This window comes from Hypoxylon fragiforme (genome assembly GCF_022984875.1).
Source record: "Hypoxylon fragiforme strain CBS 206.31 chromosome Unknown GGS25scaffold_3, whole genome shotgun sequence".
Taxonomy (NCBI): Eukaryota; Fungi; Ascomycota; class Sordariomycetes; order Xylariales; family Hypoxylaceae; genus Hypoxylon; species Hypoxylon fragiforme.
Window position 1 is genome coordinate 3,833,787 of NW_026054758.1, and position 23,861 is coordinate 3,857,647.

At 46.1% G+C, this 23,861-nt stretch overlaps 4 protein-coding genes across 4 annotated transcripts; 3 read left to right on the forward strand and 1 right to left on the reverse strand.

Annotated features, from left to right (window-relative positions):
* The first annotated feature begins 30 nt into the window (after positions 1 to 30).
* Positions 31 to 1,322, forward strand: GGS25DRAFT_483693 (DUF1242-domain-containing protein). Its single transcript, XM_049260396.1, has 3 exons — positions 31 to 233; positions 304 to 413; positions 495 to 1,322. Exons 1-3 carry the CDS (start codon positions 231 to 233, stop codon positions 583 to 585), a joined length of 204 nt encoding a protein of 67 aa, XP_049119473.1. The 5' UTR covers positions 31 to 230; the 3' UTR covers positions 586 to 1,322.
* A 6,905-nt stretch (positions 1,323 to 8,227) lies between these two features.
* Positions 8,228 to 10,912, forward strand: GGS25DRAFT_206277 (T-complex 11). Its single transcript, XM_049256838.1, has 2 exons — positions 8,228 to 8,315; positions 8,426 to 10,912. The coding sequence occupies exon 2, from the start codon at positions 8,627 to 8,629 to the stop codon at positions 10,646 to 10,648; it is 2,022 nt and encodes a 673-aa protein (XP_049119474.1). The 5' UTR covers positions 8,228 to 8,315; positions 8,426 to 8,626; the 3' UTR covers positions 10,649 to 10,912.
* A 3,204-nt stretch (positions 10,913 to 14,116) lies between these two features.
* On the forward strand, positions 14,117 to 15,001 carry GGS25DRAFT_206348 (uncharacterized protein). The gene is made up of 2 exons (XM_049256839.1): positions 14,117 to 14,811; positions 14,867 to 15,001. The coding sequence occupies exons 1-2, from the start codon at positions 14,435 to 14,437 to the stop codon at positions 14,958 to 14,960; spliced, it is 471 nt and encodes a 156-aa protein (XP_049119475.1). The 5' UTR covers positions 14,117 to 14,434; the 3' UTR covers positions 14,961 to 15,001.
* Positions 15,002 to 18,521: 3,520 nt separating this feature from the next.
* Positions 18,522 to 21,377, reverse strand: GGS25DRAFT_513632 (Up-regulated during septation-domain-containing protein; the record flags this gene model as incomplete). Its single annotated transcript, XM_049262899.1, has 3 exons — positions 18,522 to 18,614; positions 18,673 to 21,147; positions 21,222 to 21,377. 3 exons carry the CDS (start codon positions 21,375 to 21,377, stop codon positions 18,522 to 18,524), a joined length of 2,724 nt encoding a protein of 907 aa, XP_049119476.1.
* Positions 21,378 to 23,861: the final 2,484 nt, after the last annotated feature.

A 23,861-nucleotide genomic window follows, 5' to 3' on the forward strand; every position in this document is an offset into this window, starting at 1 on the left:
ATCCCTGGATTCCCTGCTACTCATGTTCCGGTTTATCTCCGGGAAATTCTTCTTTTCTTTCTATCTTTCCTTCTTAGGTAATCACTTTCGAGCGATAGCTGGCTTTTGGAAAGTTGAATTGATTGACGTGACGTCTTGAGCTTGAAACTTGAGCCGGCGCATTTCAAAGTTACACTTTTAACTCCTAAGAATAATCACCGCGATTAATAGACAACAACCTATCTGTCAAAATGGTATGTGAATATAACGACTACTGATTCATCTTATTCAAGAAAGAAGAAGCTAATTGCAATTCCAAAATAGTCTGCGCTCTTCAACTTCCAGTCCCTCCTGCTCGTCATCCTCCTCCTCATCTGCACATGCGCCTACGTACACCAAATATTTCCCACGATCCTAGACCGGAATAAGCAAGGGTACGTGTAATTGGCTTTCTCGAAGAAAGTAGCGCTCATCGTTATATCGTAACAAATGTACTAAAACACTTATCATTACAGTTTCATGGGCATCTTCTGGAAGGCAGCCAGAATAGGGGAGAGACTAAGTCCCTATATAAGTCTATGCTGTGTGTTCATGGCGGTAAGCTGAGCATTTCCTCTTCAAGAGGGTCGCGAAATAAACACACAGCTAACGGTCACAAAGGTCTCCATGGTTGCCGGTAACTAGCGCGCATCGATTTACGGCCCTGGAAGTGTATCGCATAAGACAAATAGGAGTTGGGGTGTTTGGTTTTGGGCAACGGTGTAATTGGTAATATTGAGAATTTGAGGACGTCCCGAATGATCGAAGTTCCCTCCCTAACACGATATCCGTCGCATACTAGGTGCTCTTTCGACTTCTTCGTCTTATCCTAAGCTTGTGGTTGTGCTGGTCTTTATCCATGTCGCGTTGGTCGAGTGACAGCACAATATATTGTTTACTGCATCATGGCGAGCGGCCAGTGATGGTGTACGAGGATCTATCTAGTATCTGTTTGCGAGATCGGCCCTCTTCGGCATCCTTACGCCTCGACTATCGATTATCTGATGTAGGACTTGGCAACACGTCACGGGCAATGCTACGGGAAACCCACACGGACGGCTGGTGTTGCGTGAGAATACTGGGTGTCACAGATAAGAATTACGACACAATTACCAGATACACCTGCGTGAAGGGGTTTTCGTGGGGGGAAGGGAGATTGGGTATCACTCCAGCGCAAGCGAGTGACCTCTACGGGATAAGTGCAGGCTGTCAATGGTATCCTACATAGACACTATATGCCGGAAGAGACCTCATATAATATAGGGTGTAGCATATTGTAATCACATCCATAAATGCTTTGAAAATTCGGGATTCTGTACACGTGAGTAAGACTACATGTATACGGCTATGCGCGTCGCGGATCTGCCCCTCGTCGAATAGGGGAGTCATTAATCTGGCAATGCACATGTCACGTTTCGCCGTTTAAAGGTAGCGCGCCGTTTACAACGAAAGGGGAAACCGTTCAATGTCACTTGGCTGTCAGCTAGAAGAAGAAGCAAAAAGGAAAAAGGAAAAAGAAAAAAGAAAAGAAAACCCCCCTCCTACCACCCTCTTCTCTCGCTGTACACCATCTCAGCCTTATATTGACTGCATGTCAGATTATAGTTTCATCGCTTTATATAGAGATCGTCCTGGTTTTACAGCCGTGTTCTTCCTATTTCCGGGAAACCGGTTGCATTGATTCACTCAATCGAATGCGAACCTGCGTTCGTTTCTGCCTCGATCCTTCGGCCTGTTTCCGGCATTGTTTTGTTATTTATTTATTTTTTGTTGCATACAGATGTATACTACCTATTACATGCTTCTATACATAATACACTATGTAGGTACAGTAGGATTATGATAAACATCTAGAAGGGGGTGGTGAGGGTGAGGGTGAGGGTGAGCATGACTTGCATAAACGATAAAACGGCATGATCCGTCCCTTGGAAGGGGGTCGCACGGCCTTTTGCTCACTTTCATTTTCGCCCGACAGGACCACATTGCCGTTTTGTGCTGCGGTGAAGCTGCGGGATGAAATTGGGTTGTTATGCGAAGAGGCGTTATCAAGTGTGGCTACATGGATAATAATGCGAAGATCGAGAAACATTTGCGAACGTATGTACTGTAGCCAGTCTGCAGGTGTGTGCTACAGTAATGGTCTATTTCGATAGTCCATGTCTGAAGCATTCATGCGCTTGCGCTCCCAAGGTGCAGCAGACACCGGCCAAGACAACACCATTTAGGAAAAACAGAAACATGCCTAGGTTAGCTAGGTACACATGGCACATGCACTACCTATGTATAATGCAGATGTCAAATAGTTAAGATGCTATATTGATACCTTGTAAGTGAGTGACTCGAAGTCTTCGACGTCATGACAGAACAGTACACCGATTGGTTTTCAATACGCATCAAACAATTTGTAAATAAATGCATAGATATTATTAAACTAGTAAGATTAGTTAGTGCTAGGCAATAAATAAATAAATAATATACCATCATCCGGTCTTACGACTTCGGAAACGCCATATGGCGGATGACGATGATGCGGATTCCTCGGGAGCTACGTATTACTCACTACTTACATACATAATCATACCTAGGTAAACGAGTCCATACTATCGGCGTTACCGGGGACGGAAGCTAAGGATGCAGTGCTCGAGTCGGGAGCAGTTAACCACCTGACTCGTAAGAAAGTTGTTTTCTATCAATGCTTCGTCCGTTAGACATCGGAGCTAAATAAGCAAAATGTCGAATACCTATGATAGCGGCGTGTGATCAAGTCAAGAGAGAGATAGAACATTATCGAAGGTATAGGTGAAGGTAAGTCTCCTGGCGAGCTGCAGGCCCCAATTGGTACCACCGACATATTCATTGTGTACAGTAACACCGTCGATAAGAAGGCGGCTGTTTCAAGACTCGTAATAAGGCCTATGTAAGTCAACTGCAGTGCTGATGTTCCTGTAGCACAACACCATGACATCTTAGGCGAGTATATGTATATCATTGGTGTAGCAAACATCAAATGTCACATGCCAGAAGCGGGAACATCTTGAGGGAACCTGAACACACACGCAACAAGTAGACATACATAGTTACTATCTAATAAAGCTCCAACGAATGAGGTTGCCGCATTGGGGTTGTAGGCTTTCCTATGTTGGCGAAATGCTCGTAGCCCGAAATATGCGTTAATCTGTAATTAATACGGCCATTAATAACTACCCATGGTCAATCCTTTAACGAGAACAGCTGGAGGTGAGTGAGGCTGGAGAACAAAAAACTCACTTCACCGGCCACGCCTTGCCTAGGTACGGCCCCAGCATACACTTACATACTTAGGCGGGACCTTAGGCGGTGCGGTAGGCGGTAGCGGTAGATGGGGGTGAGGCGGATCATGAGATAAGACGCTCCTCCCTCCTCCCTCCGCCCCTCCTCCACCTCCCCTCCCCTCCCCCCCCTACCCCTACTTTCAACCCTTAGTTAGCCTCTCCGGAAGACAGACGCTGGCCGTCCGGCGCGTCGATGGTATGTGCGCGCTATGATATGATGCCCCCCCCCTCCCCTAGTGGTTCCTCCTCCTGGACCCATGGTAGGAGACATGTAGGTAAGAGATGTTAATAAGTGTCGAACTCGAATCTCGATTGGCGAGGAATTTTGCTTAGAGAAGCGGCATTGCGCCGGCGCTAGCAGGCTGGTTGCGTATTTGCAATTGCTCCAGCCCGTCATTCTCGGTACGGAGTTACGATGCTTACATATGATGTAGTAACTATACGACATATAACTACTAGCCCTGGAGGGAGGTACACATACACATATCTATCTATCTATCTATCTGATCAAAGGGTGCCGGGCAGCTACATGAGCGCGTAGTATCGTATCTTTCTATCTAGTGTAAGCTACAACTTACATAGTATTATACTGCGACTGCCACCAAAAAGCTTTGGGGGAGCACAGGGAAAGAAGAAAAAAACAAGGGACCTGCATGATCTTCCGTCTCAGGTACTGAGAAAAGTATCACGACACTAAGCCTGTTCCAGCTCGGTTAGACCGCCGATTCCAGCCCCGTTAGCAGCAGCAGCTCGCCTCACTTTTTTTTTCTTAGCATCCGCGTAAGTAGTGTAGTGTAGGTAGGGGGGGGGGGGGGGGGTTTTTTTTTGAGAATGAAATTAATATCGATACCTACGCATGGCTACGCCAATGATGTTGAGATGCGCGCGAAAGGGCATACATCCTAAAGGAAATGGCACCTACGAATAGCCAATTTACTTCCACGTTAAGTCATATTGTCTATCGAAAGGCTAGACGAGTAAGTTTTATTATTTGTAGGCAAGTCTAGTAATTAACTAGCAGACAAGCAAGCAACTGGGGGATGGGATGGGATGGGATGGGATGGGGGAGAGAAGAACGACAGCATTGATTGCATTTCACTTCTTTGCTCGCTCATCCACACACCGCTAACTAATAGGTACTTCCCAGCAACGCTTAGCTGAATCGGATGTCGACGCAATCCTTCCGGGATTTCCAGAAGCGCACACCATACACACCATGATCGTCAGTCAGACTCGTGGCAATCTCATGGTCGTTCCGTTCCTTTTGTATGTAGTTAACTATGTACTTTGAAGAAAAAAAACCCCGGCGCCTAAAAGAGAGGCGGTTGTTTTCTTCTTCTGTGACTCTGCCTTCCTTCCTGGTCAGCTGTGCTGTGCTTGAGCCTGAAATGCCCACTTACTGCCAGACCCAGCTATATTAGTATATTGATATGTATTGTATTGTACATACCTATAGTATAGTATACCTCTAATCATCATCGTCATTGTCACCAGGCGTCGTGGCATCTCCGGCTCAATGTTTGGATGAACCATACATACGACCTCACCGACAGATGCATGTTTCTGCCGCTGCTGTTGTTCAAGTTACCGCTGCTGCACACCACGACAGGTCATTCAACCGGCAGGCAGAATTAATAATAATAAAAAAACAAAATAAAAGAGATAATCGCAACCGATCGTATACTTTGTGTTTCATTTTCTTTTCTTGGTGGACTTGCCTCATATACAAGTTGCATATTTGAGAAATGATAGGACATCGATTTGCAAAAAAGAGGAAATGAAAGAAAATCGATGGCGGAGCGATAAAAGCCTATCATCCTTTTTTTTTTGTCACCTGGTACACCTCTTCGTCTCCATCTGGGGGTATCGTCGTCTGCTGCATCGATCTAGCGTTCAGGCGATTCTCGTCTGCATACGTAATGATAGGGCGAGGTCTGTTACGTAGGCAGGTCAGGTCAGGTCAGGTAGGTAGGCAGATGGCTAGACACATATTTGATAGTCTGCAGTAGTAACGCAGGTAGTGCGTACGCCTACATATATAACTATGGCACACACATGACAATGATATCAATCGTCAATGTAGTTATTGGATCTCAAGGCAGCCCTGCGCCGGAGCAATTCGCAGTTTGACGAGCTTGCAGGAACCAATTATAGGACAATACTGGGAAGGATAGATATGTGTATTAGCTCATTGGCTTTCGAGAAACTGGATACCTAGGGTTAGTGTAGTGTAGTTAGATCAATCCCGGACTTTGTCCCAAATCAATGGATCCCACCACAAGCCTCAAAGCCTCAAAAACAAAGCCTTAAGAGAACTGAACACGAAGATGAAGACATCAAGCTAAGAATGTAACTATCCAGATAACTACAATGCTATGTATACATCCAGATATGTATCTATATTTCACTGGTATAGGCTAGGCTAGGATATGCTAGGCTTGGGTAGTAGGTAGCCCAGGGTAAGGGGGGATGGTTTGGATGGTTTGGATGGTCAAGGATAGTTAAGGATGGTTAGGGTAGCAGGGTGGGCACGCAGGGTAGCTGATCAATTCGATGTTAGCTGATACTCTAGGTACTTATGTACCTACCCTTAGGTATCGTTAATACCTAGGTACAATACCTAGTAGTTTAAACGTTACGGCAACACCCCCCTGAAGCCACTTCCTATTTCAGCATTAAACGCTAAGGGATTTTACGACCCTGGACCCCGAAACAAGTCGAAACGGTCTGTTTCTCGCTTGGACCCTTTCCTTTTTCCCTCTTTTTATTTTTTCCTTTCCTATTTTATTTTAATTTTCCTTCTTCGCCTCTTCCATAAACGAATCAACGAACTAACATTGATACTCCACAGCTTCTTTTTTGCTTTCTAACGACATTCTTTCGCTTGGCTTGGCTTGGTAAGGGACATACATAGTACATTACTATCGTGCACAGTATTGTCGTCCCCACGTCTTTCATCATACCATCTCGGACACTAATTAAAGACCGTCATCGGAGTCTTTTCCAAAGTCGGTGTCAGCTATGTGTGTATGTGTGTATGTGTGCACTTATGCTGATCTGATGGCTACCTACCTACCTGCTATGTATGGTATGTATGTATTGTACAATACGAACAAAAAAAAAATACGATACAATACATGCATCCAGCATTAGCAGAGTAGTATGTAGTAGGCAGTAGGTAGGTTAGCGTTTTTTTGTTTTTTTTTCTTTCATGGAGGGATCTTGTTGTTACCCATCCCTTCCCAGATCCCAATTTGACTATTCTGATGAGATGTTCTCTAAAAATCCCACCTTCTGCAAGCCAAGAGAAATGAAAAAGACAGGCCCCAACCTAACTAAGGAACAAGGGACAAGCCTCATTACATATGGTGTGTGTCAGTTCAATTCGTGAGTATGTACCTAACCTGGAGTGAGCGAGTGAATGAGTACGAGTGAGGGAGAGTCAGTCAAATCGAATATTGAAAAGAATCCTTCGCGGTTCAGTCGTATTGCATCGTACGAATTTTTACGAATGTTGTGTCGTTAATAGTCAACTATCATTCTTGCTCTGTTGGCACTTGGTGCTGATCACAAAGTTCTCGTTCCCTTTCGTTCCCTCTGGCTGCTTCTGGTCTTTCCTTGGTCTTTCCTTGGTCTCTTTTTGGTCTCTCTTTGGTCTCTCTTTGGCTTCGGAGGGAGGCCTAACTCCTGAGTCGTGGACAAGTCCATTTTATCGGTCTCCTGCGAGCCTGGAATTCCTATCGTTTCTCCCTCGATGTGGACGATCTACCTACCTATCCCTGGGGGGCTCTTAGGGCGCCCCCCTTCTCTTTCCATCCCCCCTGGTTCTCCTTTGGGTTCCACGCCGCCACCGCTGGATAAGGAATTTCCCTATTGATATCGTCTCAGCCAGCAGGAACGAGGCGTCAAAAAAAGGTATGTGTACTAACTAACGGGTCTCCCGCATCAGCGCGTTCCAGCTGCATACTACCTTATTACCTTACCACCTTACTACCTTACTACCTTACTACCTTACATACACTACCTCACTAAATACTTCGTACCTAAGGTTGAGCCAACTTGAGCTAACTTGAAATATGGAATGAAGTATTATTAGTTATAGTACCTACATGCATGATGTATGTAGGTAGGTACATATTACTTCGTACATACACTACCGGCTCTACCTTACGCTACCTTACCTACTATGTACGGACCATTATCCATGAGCCACGGAAGGATGTGGTGTGGATGCAATAGCGCATTGAAGTATCAATGCTTCACATTCTCATTTCCCCCGGAACCATGTCCCATTGTCCACCACCCCTTACCCGCGCGGACCGTGGATACTTATTATGTCTTCCAAGTTAATAATAATCTACTTTCCCGTGATTGATTACTGCTTTTAGTACGGTAATGCAACCCTTGCCCTTTTCCATAGTCCCAGCTCCCCTTCCGCCAACGCTTTACCTCAACCTACTTATTATTGATCGCCTCGTTCCTGGCGCCTCGCGATATCTTCCTTCCTTTCCCTTTGTTTGGCCCTTCCTACCTAATTTGCCTACCTGTATACCTACCTGTATACATACATACATACCGATACATATACACTCTACTATACTTGCATAGTAGTAACTTCATTCACACTTACACACATACACGCCTACGTCTAGAAGAAAAGGAACCCAGAATAAAAGGATAAGGAAAAGGAAAGGAATAAAAAAAAAAGGTACATATCTTCAAAACTAAAAACATTTGAAAGCTCCTTGTTTCTCTACATCGTTCCTCCAAGGATTTCCTACCTGCAAACATCCATAGTTCCTCTGGCAGTAGCTGCTAGTTGCCAGTCCTTTTCAGGGTTGGCTTGCAGCATACCTCTTCAAATCATAACTGGCCATGTAAGACTTCAAAAAACCCACAACACGCTTTCCCACAGATGCAACAAACATCACCGCTTCACACCTTTCGATTCCCTTGTCTCGAAGTACACGACAGGGCGAAGCTAGGGTACATCTGCAGCCAACCGCATTCACGAGACCATCCCGTCCAACACCGAGCCTGTTTGCCAAATCTCTTTCATATAGAACCCTCCCGCTGACCACCTCCCCGATTAATAGTCATATTCTTGGATCATCATCCATACTACTTACACACTGCCTATTCCCTCGAGACCTAACTTGTGTGTGCTCTCTTAACTAGAAGCAAACTCACGCCTACACATCTCATACCTCTTACACCGGGAAACGAGTTCAAGGCCTTTCTCGACTAATACTGGCTTTTCCATAAGTTGAGAACCACCACAAGAAAGAAAAAAAAAGATGGGGGACCAAGGAACAGGCGGCATCGAAAGTCGGGGCGTGGAGAGCAATACGACCAGACGAATGTCGGAACCACGCCCAAATACTCACGACGACCAGATCAAACAACAAGCTAAGGAAACGAAGACATCTAACGCCGAAGGTGAAGAGCAAAAATATGCACAGACTGGGCCGCGGCTACTATTGCCTGTGCACACATCCAACACGGCAGCAAATGGCGGACTTTCTCGGAATCCGTCCACGAGTTCCAACGCTTCTAGGGAATCCCGAAACATGTTTGAGTTTTCTCAAAGATGTCGCTCTTCTAGACCGCTTGAGCCCCCAGTCACGAAGTCTACTTTGAGCGAGTTGGATGTAAATAAGATTATCCACAACCCAAAGCTACGGCATGACATAAACTTCGATCCAGATCTTCATTTTAGGCCTAATGTCGACGGAGAAAAGGGAAGACGCAAGCAAGAGAAGGCGAATCAATTCTGGAATGCGCTTACGGAACAATTGCAACTGTTTATCGTTGACCGAGATGAATTCATGAGCCGATTTGGACAAGGAGAAGAATGGTGTCTGCCATTGTTGCTGAAGTCTGTCAAAGAAATCATCCAGACATTGGTACCGCAAAGAGACCGAATGTACCTGGATGAGGGACTAAACGTCGAACTAATCATGCAGCAATTTGGCAGAGGAATTGCCGATTTGGAAAAGTTGGCCTCGTGGTTGTCCGGAGTCCTCAAATCCCATTGTGCACCTATGCGGGACGAATGGGTGGACGAGATGCACAGCCAATTGACAAATGGTAACAACACTAATGACATGGAAGAGCTGGTCCAAGGTATGCGCAGCCTCTTGAGCGTGCTCGAGGCCATGAAACTCGACGTGGCGAACCATCAGATCAGATGTCTCCGACCAATCTTAATAGAAGACACTGTGCATTTTGAGCAACGTTTCTTCCTCAAGAAAATCCGAGACCGAAAGATGGATCCGAGTCCAGCTCAGGCGTGGTATCTGACAGTCAGCCAATACTACTCTCGAGATCCTGCATCCGTTCAGGCTTTTGGAGAAATGGGCATCTTTTTCGAGGCTCTATGTAAGATGATACTCCCGTCAACAGACCCATACTCCCATCCCGATACATTTGTCTTCGACGAGGAGCGAATGGCCAAGCTCCGATCTGATATGCTTGATGCAATCAATCTGGAGATATGCATGCGCCTGTTCGAGGGATTGGAGAGAAAATATAGATATTACGATTCGATGTCTAGCATAAACTCCTCCGTTCCTACGCCATTCCTAGCTACACCCTTCTCTGATGCGTCGGGCTTTCTAAGCTCAAGATCGGATGATGGGGGAAGCGATAATATGGCCACTTCGAGACCATCCAGTTTGGTTTTCAGCTCTTCCGGTTCCGCTCAGTCATCCCCTCGAAACTCTCTTGTGCTACCCACTCAGCCAGCCACGAGTAGTGCAGACGATCAACAAACCAAGTCAAAAGATCTATACAACTCTCTAGTGGCCCTCCTACAAACTTCCAGCACTAGTTCCCGATCTATTTCTCGATGGAAGGCGATGAAAGATTCCCTGGCTCTACAAATATTCCGATACACCAATGCGCCAGCCCAGGATCTGCTGCAGTTTGAAGATGAGCTTGACAGCCATCTCTCAGAACTCGCATCCCCACTCTTCCAGCAGGTAGAGCAATACTACCATTACCGCTTGCTCGTGGAACTTCGACAACGAGTCAAGGACTTCAAGGGGCTTACGGGAGCCGTTCTATTCTCGGTCGCTACGGGCGGTCGGTTACACGGCCCGACTCGCAGCTGGGATGGCCCCCGAGAGAGCGTCAGCCGCGAACGCACCTCGCTAGAAAACGCCATTCGAGAAGCTCGGGAAGAAGGCGGTGTGGAAGACATGGCTACGCGTCTTGCGCACATGGGTCTCCTGCACTGGAGAGTTTGGTCGCATTTGGCCTACGCCGGAGATCTCGAAAGTGTCATGGCCGTGCCCGATATGCCCATGGCAATCTAATTATTATCGGGATAATATTCGAGATTTTCGCCCCCAGTCTTTCGATCGCTGGTTTACGGATAGAAACACACGCACACGCCTTACACCACTAATCATCTCTGCATCTCGTCTTATCTCCTCATCCGTCTTTCATGATTACATTTCGAGTGGGTTTTACGGCGCGTCGGCAGCATTAATACCCATACTCATACCCATTACCTACGCTTAATCACTGCATTGGTCATTTACTTCTTGAGACGTTTTTCTTTCTTCAATAATATGGGTCTGGCATCGTTCCGGTGTTTGTTTAGGAGTAATGGTACTTCTCATCTGGTTTGGGGGGCTTGGGGGTGGGTGGAGGCTTTGTGGCTGGGCATTGGCAAGAGATACAACAAAGAGTCAGAGTCAAGAGAAACAGAGAGAGAGAGGCATTAGTCTTTTTTTCATTTCTCCTTTTTTTTTTTTTTTTTTTTTACATCTGTTTATTAGACTTGCAAACCTGTTTCGTGTTTTTTTTTAAAACGCTTCATTGTGGTTGCGACGTCTCGATGGCGAAGAAAAAAAGGGCTTGCATCAGAGAAATACATACCCCCTTTTTGTTATTGTTTTTTACTTTGCTTCACGCACATTTTACAGGGCGTTTAGTTGTGTTCTCATATTTATTCCCTGGTGGCAATGCAAGCAGGGAAGGCAGGCAGGCAGGCAGGCAGGCGAGGCGAGAACTTGTCTTTTTTTATTGTTATGCATCGATACCTAAACTACCTTACCTTAAGACCTACCTATCTATAGGTATCTTACCTATGAATACATACAGGATAGTTCTCTTTCCTCCTACTGATGTCCTCCCCTTTTTTCTCTGCCTAGGACAGAACAACGAGAAAAGCCAACCAGCCAATCAAATGAAAGGGCAAAGGGCTTTTTTCGGTCTTGTTTTAATGTAATGTGATGTGAGGTCGGAGGAAAGGAATGGAATAGTGGAACGGAATGGAAATGGAGAATACAATACATACATACTTATTTTAATGTCCCTTTTTTAATGTTCCCTTGATATGGAAAGAAGCAAGCAACGCAAGCAAGCACAGTCGGCAGAACTACGACGACGGTTGCATGATGTTGTGATGGGATGGGATGGCTAACCCAGAAAAAAAAAGGGGGGAGGGGGAGCAAAAAGACGGCTTGCGTTTATTACCGGTTTTGCCGTTTACACATTTGCACAGGCAGAAGAGAGCAGAACAGAGCAGAACAGAAGCAAATACATAATAACAACAATCACCTGACCTATCCGACCCGATCCGAACGGGTCCGTTTTGATCTGATATGATCGTGTCGTTTGATTTATGTAGTTACATACCAGCAATGTAGTTACATGTAACCCACCCGTCTTCGGCACGGACGGGCGGGCGGACGGACGGGCGGGGGGTTTTTTTTTTTTTTTTTTTGAGAAACGACGCCTACGGAAGGAATACATACATACATACCTACATAAGTGTGGAAACCAACCAACCATTGAAGAGACGAGTTTTTTGTTTTGTTTTTTTCTTGGTCTATGACTAGCAAGTTTAATACAACACAATACAATACGATACGGTGCAGGTTTTGCCAACATCGAAGTTACATACATACATACATACATACATACATACATACATCTTCTTCAACTTCCTTCGTATGTATGTTCAACGAATACATACATGTATTGTACATAGTAGTTAATGATTGATTGGGGGCCCCAAAGTTACCATACCCATGGGTCTTCTCGCTCGGGCCTCGGGCCTTGTTAGGTATCGTACAATACCTACATACAATGCATAGGTAATATGTATTGTACCTAGGTTAGTTGTTTACAGCACTCAATGATGAGTCCCTAACCTAGGTAACCCAACCTACATTCCCACGTGTTAGCCGTTCCGCCGCGGAGATGGGAATCCTGTGTATGTATGTATGTACTAAGTAACTAGTTATAGGGATTTGACGTAGGTAGGTCGGTAGGTCAGTAGGTATGTAGGTTAGGTAGGCAGGCAGGCAGGTAATATGGATCGCGCTTAACGGCTATCCTATGCCTCTGCAACACGTAAGCAGGTAGGTAGGTAGGTAGGTAGGTAGGCACATGTACGCATTGTGAATTGTCTTTTTTTCCAAATTTTTTCATACATACATACATACATACATACATAGCCCTCGGCTTTTGCTAGTACATTCAACGTACATATATATGTAACCTAAGTAAATTGGTGGGTTAGTATGCACGTAGGTGTGTGTTTAGCAGGTAGCTAGGTGTATGTTGAATATACAAATACATATAGTTACAGGGTATGAGGTACGTAGGTACGTAGTCGTAAAAAAAGGGGGGGGGGGGAGGGGGCCAGGCCAAGTACGGACGGACCCAACATGAATGACTGCGCATGTGACCTTCGTACTTACCGACTCCCTGGAAATGGTAAGTTGCGAAATATGTAACTAACTATGTATGTATGCTTATTAGTAAATTCAATATACAAGGGTAGGTTGTAGGTTAGGTAGGTACATATATGACAGGTCAGATTTGAAGGACGTTAATAAATGTTAAACAAAAAAAAGCATTAATCTCCGTTGGTTCGCTCGGTCCCTAATTCGTTCGTTCATCCGTTCGTTCGTTCGTTCGTTCGTTTGCTTGTTTGTTGGTTGGTTGGTTGTGTTCCGTTTGGTTGCCGATGTAATATGTAAATGTAAGCAATCTATGGAAGTTGTTACAGAAGAAGAATGAATGGAAGGGTGATACAAAGTTAAGTAGGAGTAGTTAATTTGTTCAGAGTTACACAGCGCTTGCGGCTTCCCCATAGCCCGCGCGTCCCTGAAATTTGAACGAATGAAGAATAAATTATTAGTTAGGTACTAACTAGGGCGAATTTTTATTTTTGAGGTTTGTAAGCGTAGGTTAGGTTAGGTTAGCCGTTTGCCGCCTCCATCTCCATCTCCATCCGTCTTCCGGGTTCGGTTCGGACTAACCGGGAAGGAATAGTAGTGCAGTTGGAGCTGAGATGAAAAAGGATAGCGGCTTGTGGGTGAGAAAAGGGAATTGGAGAATGGGGAATTTGGGGAATAGGAGAGCTAAAAATATCTCAGCTGAGAGGTTACTACTGTACCTCATGTAGGTAAGAAGATTTTCAGGTGCATGATATACTACATATGTAAGCTAGGCCGGTAACTGTGCATAATACCTTAATAAGTATCCTCTCATTGATTGTGGATATCACGTATGTACTGTCTTGCATACATTAAAACTCCATATATAGAAGAGATAGATGTATACGTGGATGGGAGTTTACCTGTCTACACAAGCTACCTAACGTAAGCTAATCATGTATGTATGTACGTATGCGCCTGCATATATGCAGGTAAGTCTATAGGCATTCCCGAGGTTTTCGTATTGTACGATAAATAAACAGCTACATAGTATTTATTTGCATGTAAGTGCTTACCTACTACATACTCGTACATACATACGTATCCAGGCATGTAGTATCTACATCCACACAATACATGTAATAGATACGATGGCACCCGTCACGTGACAGTGAAGTGAGGCACGTTGGAAGTTTTTCTCAAATTCCCCATTTCCCAACTTTGACAACATCATACATACGTCACCGCGTAAGATAATCTCTCGCTCCGGAGTCCCGACTGTCTGGTAGACAAGGGCCTGTCGGCTAGACCCAACCCAACAACGCGGAAGAAGAAGAAAACGGAAGGAGAAAAAAAAAAAAAAAAAAAAAGAACTCGGCGTCATGGCGTCTAATCTGATGGAACTTTTCGCGATAAGCAAACGGGATGGTGAGCGATGGCATGGGCAACGTTGCTGTTGGAAGTTTGATCAAGTCGAAGATCGTCGTCGTCATTCTCAGTCATGGAGGGTGGATGGCTAGCCACAAGTGGGAAAGTAGAGCCTCCCGACGCCGGCGTCGGCCAACATGCCAAGCCCCATGGATGATACCGGCCAACGGTACCAAGCCGGACAGATATGAGAGTGGGGATGAGCGTCGCGCCCGGGTAGCATGTGCGATGAGGTTGTGCGATTATGTTATCAGATCGGATGGCCCGGTAGTCTGGTATCTCTGCCAACGTACATATCACATCTTACGATCCCTACATCTCGGAGCTTCGTATACTCGTCCCCCGGCCCCTGTTACACGATTCTTCGCTATAGGGTAAGTAGGTACCCCGGAATTCTATCCGTCTTTCGGCTCTGACACGCATTCCTAGCCGGAGACTCGGGTATGCCTACCTAGTATTTTTGTTTTTTTTTTCCCAAATATACCTTATATCTGCTATACCTGGATCCGACCTCAGTATCTGAGCAGAACCATGCCCAGCACATAACTATACATAGATCTACACATCCCAGCACTTACACCCATGCCCCTACCCTACCCATTCCCTCAAAAAAGGAACAGAAGAACCATCGCTACCGCGGGTGTGAGTGAACCGGTTTGTTTCCGTGCCTCTTTGCCCAGAACTCCGCTCATCCATCCTTCGATCCTTCCTGTCTGGGGTCTATCTAGTGTACCTGGGGACTGGCTACATGGGAGGCTAGAGGGGTAGACATCAACAAAGACAGCTTGCGTGTGTATGTAGGTAGCTTCCATACTAGGTAGTCTCCGGGGCGATGTCAGAGATCCCCGCGTATCAATGATGATGATGATGATGTTGTTGTTGTTGTTCTGCGTTCTCAAGGCCTGCCTCGTGACACTTCAATCTAAGCCTTGGTAGTTGAGTTGGTAAGCTGGTTAACCGCTCCGCCGCTCCTGTCTCGGGTTGGGATCATCTTCTTCTGGGGTTCATGTCTTTTAGATAGGGCCAGCGCAAATTGTACAGTTACCTAGCCGGGTCTTTATCTGCGAGAACCAGGCACGGGGCTATGCTCGACATACTTGGATTTTATACAAGTTGGGGTTCGGAGATCTAGAGCATCTAGAAGAAGTAAACAGCGCCAACTACAAGTTCTAGCATCTAACGAGATGTCGATAGATGTAAATATTCAGATATGTCTAAGAAGGTACCTATATAGGTAGGTACTTAAGTGGTACTCCATGTATCTACTAAGCTGGCTCTTTGGATCAACACCAACAAGTCAACGAGGGCTTACGTAGGTAGTTAGTTCTCGTACCAGGTTGAAGCTAAATCTGGACGAACTTGAATAGGTTCCTACATGTATGTACATCCTAGGTAGTGTGCGTATGTGCATCGTTTGACTTCTCACGTAGAAACAAAGCACGTAGGTAGGCCGTGGTAGGCGGTCGGTATTCAACCTACCAACGACTTGGTAGGTACGGATAAGAAAAAAAAAGGAGGAATTGATACGTCCATACCTATATTCCAAGAGGTTAGTTCTCCATGCTTACCTTGGGGCATATAGTTCTTATGTCAGGTACCCAGAACTGCATGGATGAACATCGCTTCGTGACACATCTACTAGATAGCTACCTAGTAGCTCAACTCATAACATCTTAAGCCTCACACCACCATCATCATCACCCCGGCCCTAACTCACCCACACAACAACTGAGCCCCTAAATGTCCCCATCCTAATCCTCCTTTCTGGCCCAGCCCCCAAAGTCTCCCCTACCACCGTATACCCGACACCATAACACTCGGATCATGGTCCGACACTGCCCCCCCTCCCCCCGCCATAACCCGCGAGTTCACGTGGACGAACATGCTTGAATTTCGTGCTAAGCGAGAAGGAGTGTAGGGGCGACGTGGAGGCAGACTCTTTGACAGTCGCCTAGCGCTACGACGGTGCTGGGGTCGAGGGCGAGGATACTTGGGATGAAGGGCTGGAAAAGGGGTTGAAAAAGAGGCGGGGGCAAGTCAGTAGGTATTGTACAAGTAAGTATTCTCGTAGGTCTTAGGTACGTGAATTTCTAAGACCTGGAGGACTCTGGGGAAAAAAGGAAAAGGGGAAACGAGGTGATATGGCAGTACAGCGAGCGAGTTGCATATCTTGATGGAGGACAAGAATACAATGGGCAAGGTGAGCAGGCAGAAAGAAAGAAAGAGAGAAAGAAAATTGAACTCAAGGCCGTAACACCTAGGTAGGTATCTACGACTCTTAGTCTTCTTCTATACCCCTATCCACCGGCGGCCACCATTAAGTTAAAAAAAAAAACAAAAAAACACCTCCCACCATTAGACCCTAAAACATGTTTACCGTGAACGATATCCCCCCCCCCTTTTCTCCCTTCACAAACACCCACGCCGCCTCCCCAGAATCGACATATCCCCGGTTGTACCCAAACCCGGGACCCGGGCAACAATATTAGCCCCGCGCTCCCCGGTTTCGGGCCACACAGCTGCACGGTGTCGGCGCGGATATTACCGCCAATCACGGCGCCCCCGAATCGTCGTTGAGGGAAAAGGAGGGAGTAGCTCTGGTCTGGCGTGTGGTGTACCTATATGGTAGGTAGGTAGGTAGGTAGGTAGTAGGTACCCGGCGCAACGTGGCGCGGGATGGCCCGTACGCTGGCCCTTCGAGCGTGTTGCCTACACTAGGCGCGTGCCCCTCTAATGAGTATAGCCTCGGCATTAATGTCCGTCCGTCCGTTCACCGGCAGTGAGCGAGTGAGGCGGTCGCCGACGATGTTGATATTAGAATACTAGACTAGAGTAGAGGAGAGGAGAGGAGAGTAAATCAGCCGGCTAATCGTGCGAGTTGCTTTGCGCTTCCTGAGCAGTTCACCGTTTGTCTATCAAAAACTCACAGAACATTTGGGCCGTAGGTAGTTACCTACTATTTACCATCTATGACTCACGCCCAAGCTGGGAGAAAGGGGGTAGGGGGCTGCCAACGGAGATTCAGGGCTCTCGGGTGGTTTACTCAACACAGCTCGGGACGGCCTGGCACGGCAAACCTCTGTGCCTACATATCTACCTGTACAGTGTTGTGGTTATCAATAGTCACGGGAAGAAAGGTCTCTAAGCATTGATCTTACATAACATCCCAAATATAATCCGAGTTTGCCCGAAAAAAGGAGAGCGTAGCCAGACAGCTTACTCGTATAATATATAATACTTCTTATCTACCTATTAACTGAACTCGTGCACAGAGAGGTGAAAAGCGGAAAAGTTCTGAGCCCAACTACATACCCCATAAAGCAGGGACATGGTGACCTGTATCTAGCTAGGACGGTCATAACCCAGAATTTGATGAGATCCTGCCAGTGGACTTGTGCATGCCAGATAGCCATAAGAGGGACCAGTCGTGTCAACCGACTGAATCCACGATGTACACTTACAATCTCAGCATTCCTTAGAAACTGACCGTGACTGCTGAAGCTCGCTCGTTAGTCCACTTTGACCTTGACATCGGAGCCAACTCAATTGACAGACACAGAATAGGGTAACCCCCTTGTGCAATAAGAACCGTGACGTGAGCTAGAAGAGGCTGGCTTACTTCAAAGACCAATCAACGTTGCTGGTACACAATAAGTAGTATACAAATAAAAAGAGAATAAGTAGGTAGAGGAAAAGAACGGCTTTGAATATTCGTTTTCTCATTCTCATACTGGAATTCGAAAACTCTCTCGCTAATGTCGAAAACCCAAGAAAACCAAATAGCAGGGCGGTTTGCTCGAACCAGGCCCCAAGCAGTGATATAAAGATCCAAGAATTTTCCCAAATCGCCGTTCCCAATGCAATAATCTCTAAGCCAAGAACCAAGAACCAGAAGAGCCGATGACCAAGGACCAAAGGCCAAGATCCACCAACCAAAAATTTATACAATAATGTAATGGAGAAAAAGGAAAAGAAAGGATATGACTGGACTAGTCAGACATGGTGCGCCAAGCGAAAAGATATATGTACGGGTATAATATTCAACAACCGAAAGCTGAAGGAAGGAAATGGGAAATCAGAATGCTCATCGAGTAGTCAGTGGACTTTTGCCTGGTCCTTGTGCTCTCTTCAATGTTCTCAGCTCGTCCTCGATCTTCCTTCGCACCATCTGTTCCGCCTATATAACCTGTTAGTCGATGAAGTTTTATAAAGCCACAAGAAAAAAAAAAACATACCCTGAGTTGCTCCTCGTACTTCTTCCTCTCAGCCCTCAGTCCTAGCCTGTAGGAGTCGGTTAGGTACGTGGTTCCCTTGTTGCCAGCGGGCGACAGTGGTCCTCTAGCAGATCCCAGCCGCTCTTTGTCGAGCTCGTCCTGCAATTGCTCCTTCTCTTTCCGTAATCGTGCGATCTCGCTTTCTAATCTTTCTTCGAGGTCACCAGTAGCCTCGTAGAGTCGCTTTTCAAGTTCCTCGCTCATGTTGTCCTTCTCTTCCTTCAGCTTAGATCGCTCAGTCTTGACCCGGTCGAGCTCATCTTCCAGCTCCGCAATCTTCTTCTCGCTTTCGACAGACTGCTTGACGACATTGGTCAGGTCTACGGCGGTTGCTTTCAATTCCTTCTCCAGCACAGCAACTCTGTTCTGGATCTTAGCCGACTCAGAAGTGTTATGCAAAGCCGCAACCTCGGCAGCCCTCTCTTTCCTAGAACCGTAGGCACCGTCCAGCTCGGCTTTAGCAAGAGTAGCTTCCATCTTAAGCTCAGCAACCATACCCGTCATCTGTCCAAGCTCTTCCTCCTGAGCCTTGAGCGCATCTTCCTTGTCCTGGACAGCCTTGTCGGCAGCCTCCTTGGCGGCAATGGCTTCTTCTAGTCGTGCAGTGATGGCCTCGACATTGGTTTCAGCCACTACCAAGTGTGCCTGCATGTCTCTGTTGCTGGCCTCTAGTGACGCAATCTTGGCGTTCCTCTCCTTTAGACGCTCTCTTGCCTCATCCATGACGGAAGATTCTTCATCTCGACTCTTTTGCAACATCTCGAGATCATTCATGGCCTGTGAGAGCTGTGATCGAATCTTATCTGTTTCCTTCTCGGCTAAGTGGAGTGAACCCTTGGCTTCATCCAGCTCGTCCATCTTCTCTTGTAATGCTTGATCCTTCTCAGAGTCAGATCTGCTGTTGAGCTCACGCTGCTGTTTAATCTGGCGTTTCAAGACACCCTTCTGCTCTTGTAATTTAGTGGCTTGCGTGTATAGCCATTGAACCTTAGCTGAGAAAGCAAATAGCGAGTATTGCTCATCAAAGTCGAAGGATTCACCGTCGGACATATCAGCCTCATCTGGTTCCAATCCCTTCTCCAAACGAGCTTTCCGTCGGTTCTGCTTCCGTTGCCGGATGTCGGCATAGCCTGTTTGAATAGTATCCCAAAGTCCCTTGAGTATTGTATCGGGGTCACTCCTGTTGTCGAGGGCGAGATCTGCACTGGGTCCCCGTCGGAGCTCTTCTTCTACTATACGCAGCGAGTCCTGTAGGTAGTCAAGCTGTTCATCTACGCCCAGATTCACATCGGGAGGTGCTGGACGATCTATATTGGCACTTCGGAGTACATTCTGGATATGGACGTTCTGAGCCTCTATCTGGCTTGCTACTTCAACCGTGTTGTTGCCTTGAACTCCAGTCTGAGCGAGTGTTATCAGTCCGTTCTCAAGATAATCCAAATGACTGCCGATCATGTCGCCGGGCTCAATCCGACCTGATGGTACATCTCTGTAATCAGCATTCTTGGCAGGATCTGCGCCCACAATTACATCGCGGAGTCGGTAATTTAAGCTCTCCAGTTTGGTTTCTGTTTCCGTAATCAGATTCCACCCCGATTGGGCTTTCATTTGATCCATCTCCGACATAAGCGAGTTATTTTGGGTTCGTAGATCGCGGTTCTCTTCACGCAGCTTCTCGGTTTCTTGGGTAAGTTGCTTGTTCTGTCCTCGAATGGGTGACTTCATAGGTATCTCGATGGGATTCGGGTTCGGGCTCGGCATTGGGCTTGGGCTTGGACTTGGGCGAGTTCGATCTTCGAATTTATCGGACGGGTTAAAAGACAAGTAGAAGCTGGCTTCGTCGAAGCTATGACCATCTTCTAAAAAGTCCATGTTGAGACTATCACGACTATTTGATGTGGTATACATACTCTCGGGACTAGCGGGTACGCCGTTCAGGAGAGGAACCCTTGGGGTCGGCGCAGCTGGTTTGTTGGCAGCCTTGTGTGTGAACTGTAGGATAGCAGCAGTATGTTCCAGCAACTTCCTTTGGGGCTCTATTGCGCGCTTCTCTAATGCCCACAGCTCCCAGGCTAAGTCATCGCACTTCTTCTGAATAGCGCTCAACTCCTGCTCAGCTTCTCGCGCCGCCTCGCTTGATTCAGTATGTCGATGGCCCCGGAAGCTCTTTCTGCCGGAAGCTGACGAGGGTGGAGAATATAGTTTGGACATGGACATCGCGGCATCACGATATTTGGACTGGATGGCCAGACTTGACCGAACTTGCTCGATGCGCTGATTTAATATATGGCGTTGTTTCTTGAGATCGTCCACTTCCTCTTGAGAGAGAATTTCATATCCCTTGCTGTCGAGTAAAGCAGTTTCGGTAAGTAAGTGCATTTGGACGGGATCTTTCAAATCAACCAGCGCCGAGCTGTGGACTCGGCCGAGTTTCCTCTACTTGAATATAAGTATGTTGAGGCCATAAAATAATAGCGCAAGACATTAAAGCAGTTGGGGTAGGAGCTTACTTGGTTGGATCGCATTTTGACACTACCAAATCGATTTATACCTTCCGCACCGAACGAATCACTTAGTGACGAAGGTGTCGGCGAAGGAGTTGGGCGCAAAGGCGCGGGTATGGCAGAGTCGAAGTCATGAGGACTTCGGCTTCTAAAGCGGTTCATTTTGGTCACTTCTGAGAAGATGTCAAGTTCGACCAATGCATTATCTAATGGAAAATATGGCGCGGGAAGCCGCTTCTAGCGTTCATCCGATCGATCGGTCTTATGTGTTCGATCCCTCCCTTACTCGGTTGCTCGCTTGCTTGACTGAGTCGCGTTCGGGCGTGTTAGGGTTTCGATACTACCTAGTAGTAAATAGTATTAACGGGTTCAAAGCGAATCGAATCGAATCGAACTAGAACTAGAATTGGAATTGGAACAAAAATATAGAAAATGGACTAGTATAATTTTGTATCCAAGGTAAAAAGGGAACTTGTTAAAAAAGGCAGAATTCAAGAATTCTTACGAAACCAAAACACACCCAAGAAACATGAAGTGGAATATGATAGCACAAGAAAATGGAAAGCTGTCAATCAGAGCCCAAAATGAAAAACGTGGGTTGGGTTTTAGCCTCAAAAAGATGAAATGGAGAAAAGGAGTTTTTTTTCTTTTTTTGGTTTTTGGGGTTTTTGCTTAAATGCCCAGCTTGTCCAAGTACAGGCAACAAAATATGACCAGTGCAGATAGATAAGTGATTCAAATGGTACAGGTACAATACAAAAAAAGGTTGAAAAGGTTGGATCAACATGCCCCCCCCCAGTTGCCTTAGAGTTGCCTATGCCTTACATACAGTACTTGCCTAACCTTAGGTTAGTAAGAGTAGTACACGACTGCTGCGCGGGCGAGACGGATTACATGATCGATTGATGAACCTAAAATTGCTTAGCGGCTGAGCTTTCCGGGAGCACGCACACGCGCTTTCGCTGTTAGAAACAGTTGGAACAACGGCAGCACTAAGGCGTAAAATTAAAAGTCTCGATTGTGGCTAGGGTATTGCATGCATATACCTAGTTGGAGTCTTACGTACTTCTTACAGGCATATAGTTATTAGTTATATGTACATAAGTACATGATTAAATAGCCGCCGGATAAGACCAGATAATCTATAGTAAGTAGGTGAGTAATGGCAATTCCATCATCCATCATATCGTATAAATCGTATTCCTTTTTTTACTTCCTTTTCTTTTCTTCCCATGCGGCACTGAATGCTTGGTCATTTCCTACAAGTAGGTACATATACTAATAGTATGTATGTGCAAACGCAATATAACTGCTACCTGCATAGTGGTATGTACAATACATGGGTCAATAGGTACAAAGCTGCAGTAAGCGCAAGACTAAAAATAAAGTGCTGTGCCCCTGCAGTAGTAGCGCCCGTTCTGTCGTCGTAGTATGGTTGTACCCTTGGAATCTCAAATGCTGTTCGGGATTCTCGGTACCATTTCCAAGTTTTTATGTATATACTGCACATTAGGAGTAGTAAACATATTCTTATACAATAATATACATACACAACTTATCAGTTGACATCTTATGTATCAGCTCACTTGCATTGCTGGCGCTTCCCCCATGCCCCCATCACCTTTTTTGCTGATCGAAATTGTGCTATACAGTTTTAGTGCTCTTGTGACAACATAGTCACTTTGAATACGAATATGTTGCAGTATGTTGCAGTATGTTGCGGTAAAATGAATGATTATCTAAATCTCTGCTAGAATCAGAATGGGAGGGTCCGCAATCTCAAATCTCAAACCTTTTTAATCTTCTCCATCGTCAACTCCTCCGGCCCCTCTCGCGGCTGTCCCGCCGAAGCGGTTCGCGAATATCACTGGGTTCAGTCCTTTGGGTCCCAATAGATTGGTAGATTGGAGGGACTGTCGTATAAAATTGAAGATCTCTCTATCCTTGGGCTAATCCTCTTGTTCTTTTCTTCTTCTCGCTTCACTGCAAATTCAAACCTGGGTAACTCGGCCTGGCTATGCTCCTCAACAATGCCTCCACGGCACATACATATTTAGCTCGATACATCGTAAAATGGTACAACACCATATTCTAAATATACTCTATTTATGAATCAGATACTCTCTTCGTACTGGCCCCTGCAGCCTTAAGCTTAGGTTACAATATTTGGGGCCGTTCGTCAGTATCCTTTCAGGTGCGGGAGGATCAGTGCTACTACCCACGTACATATATCTTCCTAGGTAACCACGCCATCTTCGCACTCGTTTACTACTTTCGATATATGTATAGGTAAGTATATATGTATACAACTTAACTACGTGGGCTTAGCCACGTCTATCTATGCGGGGCCGACATCGTGAATCCATAGATGGCCGAACGCGTACGAGCCGAGTGACCACGGCATACTCTATATGGGTGAGCGGCTCAGCCAATGCCCGAATGGGTATCATTTGGAACGTAAGACCAAATCTATCAGAGCAGAGCTGGCCGCACAGCAAGGGCGTAGAAAGCTTGGAATAGGATCATGGGACTATGTCCATCAAATCAGCCTCGTTCGCCTTCTACCACACGCAAAACGTGGCGGGGCAAGCGAAGAATAGAGTGATAGCACCATCTCACAAGAAACTTCCCATAATAGATCCCTAT

What these genes read in the sequence shown, in the direction of transcription:
- GGS25DRAFT_206277 (XM_049256838.1), top strand. Translation starts at nt 8,627, where the DNA reads ATGGGGGACCAAGGAACAGGCGGCATCGAAAGTCGGGGCGTGGAGAGC.
- GGS25DRAFT_206348 (XM_049256839.1), top strand. Translation starts at nt 14,435, where the DNA reads ATGGTGAGCGATGGCATGGGCAACGTTGCTGTTGGAAGTTTGATCAAG. An exon ending in ACACGATTCTTCGCTATAGG is followed by an intron (nt 14,812 to 14,866) that starts GTAAGTAGGTAC and finishes ACGCATTCCTAG; the next exon opens with CCGGAGACTCGGGTATGCCT.
- GGS25DRAFT_483693 (XM_049260396.1), top strand. An exon ending in CTAGACCGGAATAAGCAAGG is followed by an intron (nt 414 to 494) that starts GTACGTGTAATT and finishes TTATCATTACAG; the next exon opens with TTTCATGGGCATCTTCTGGA.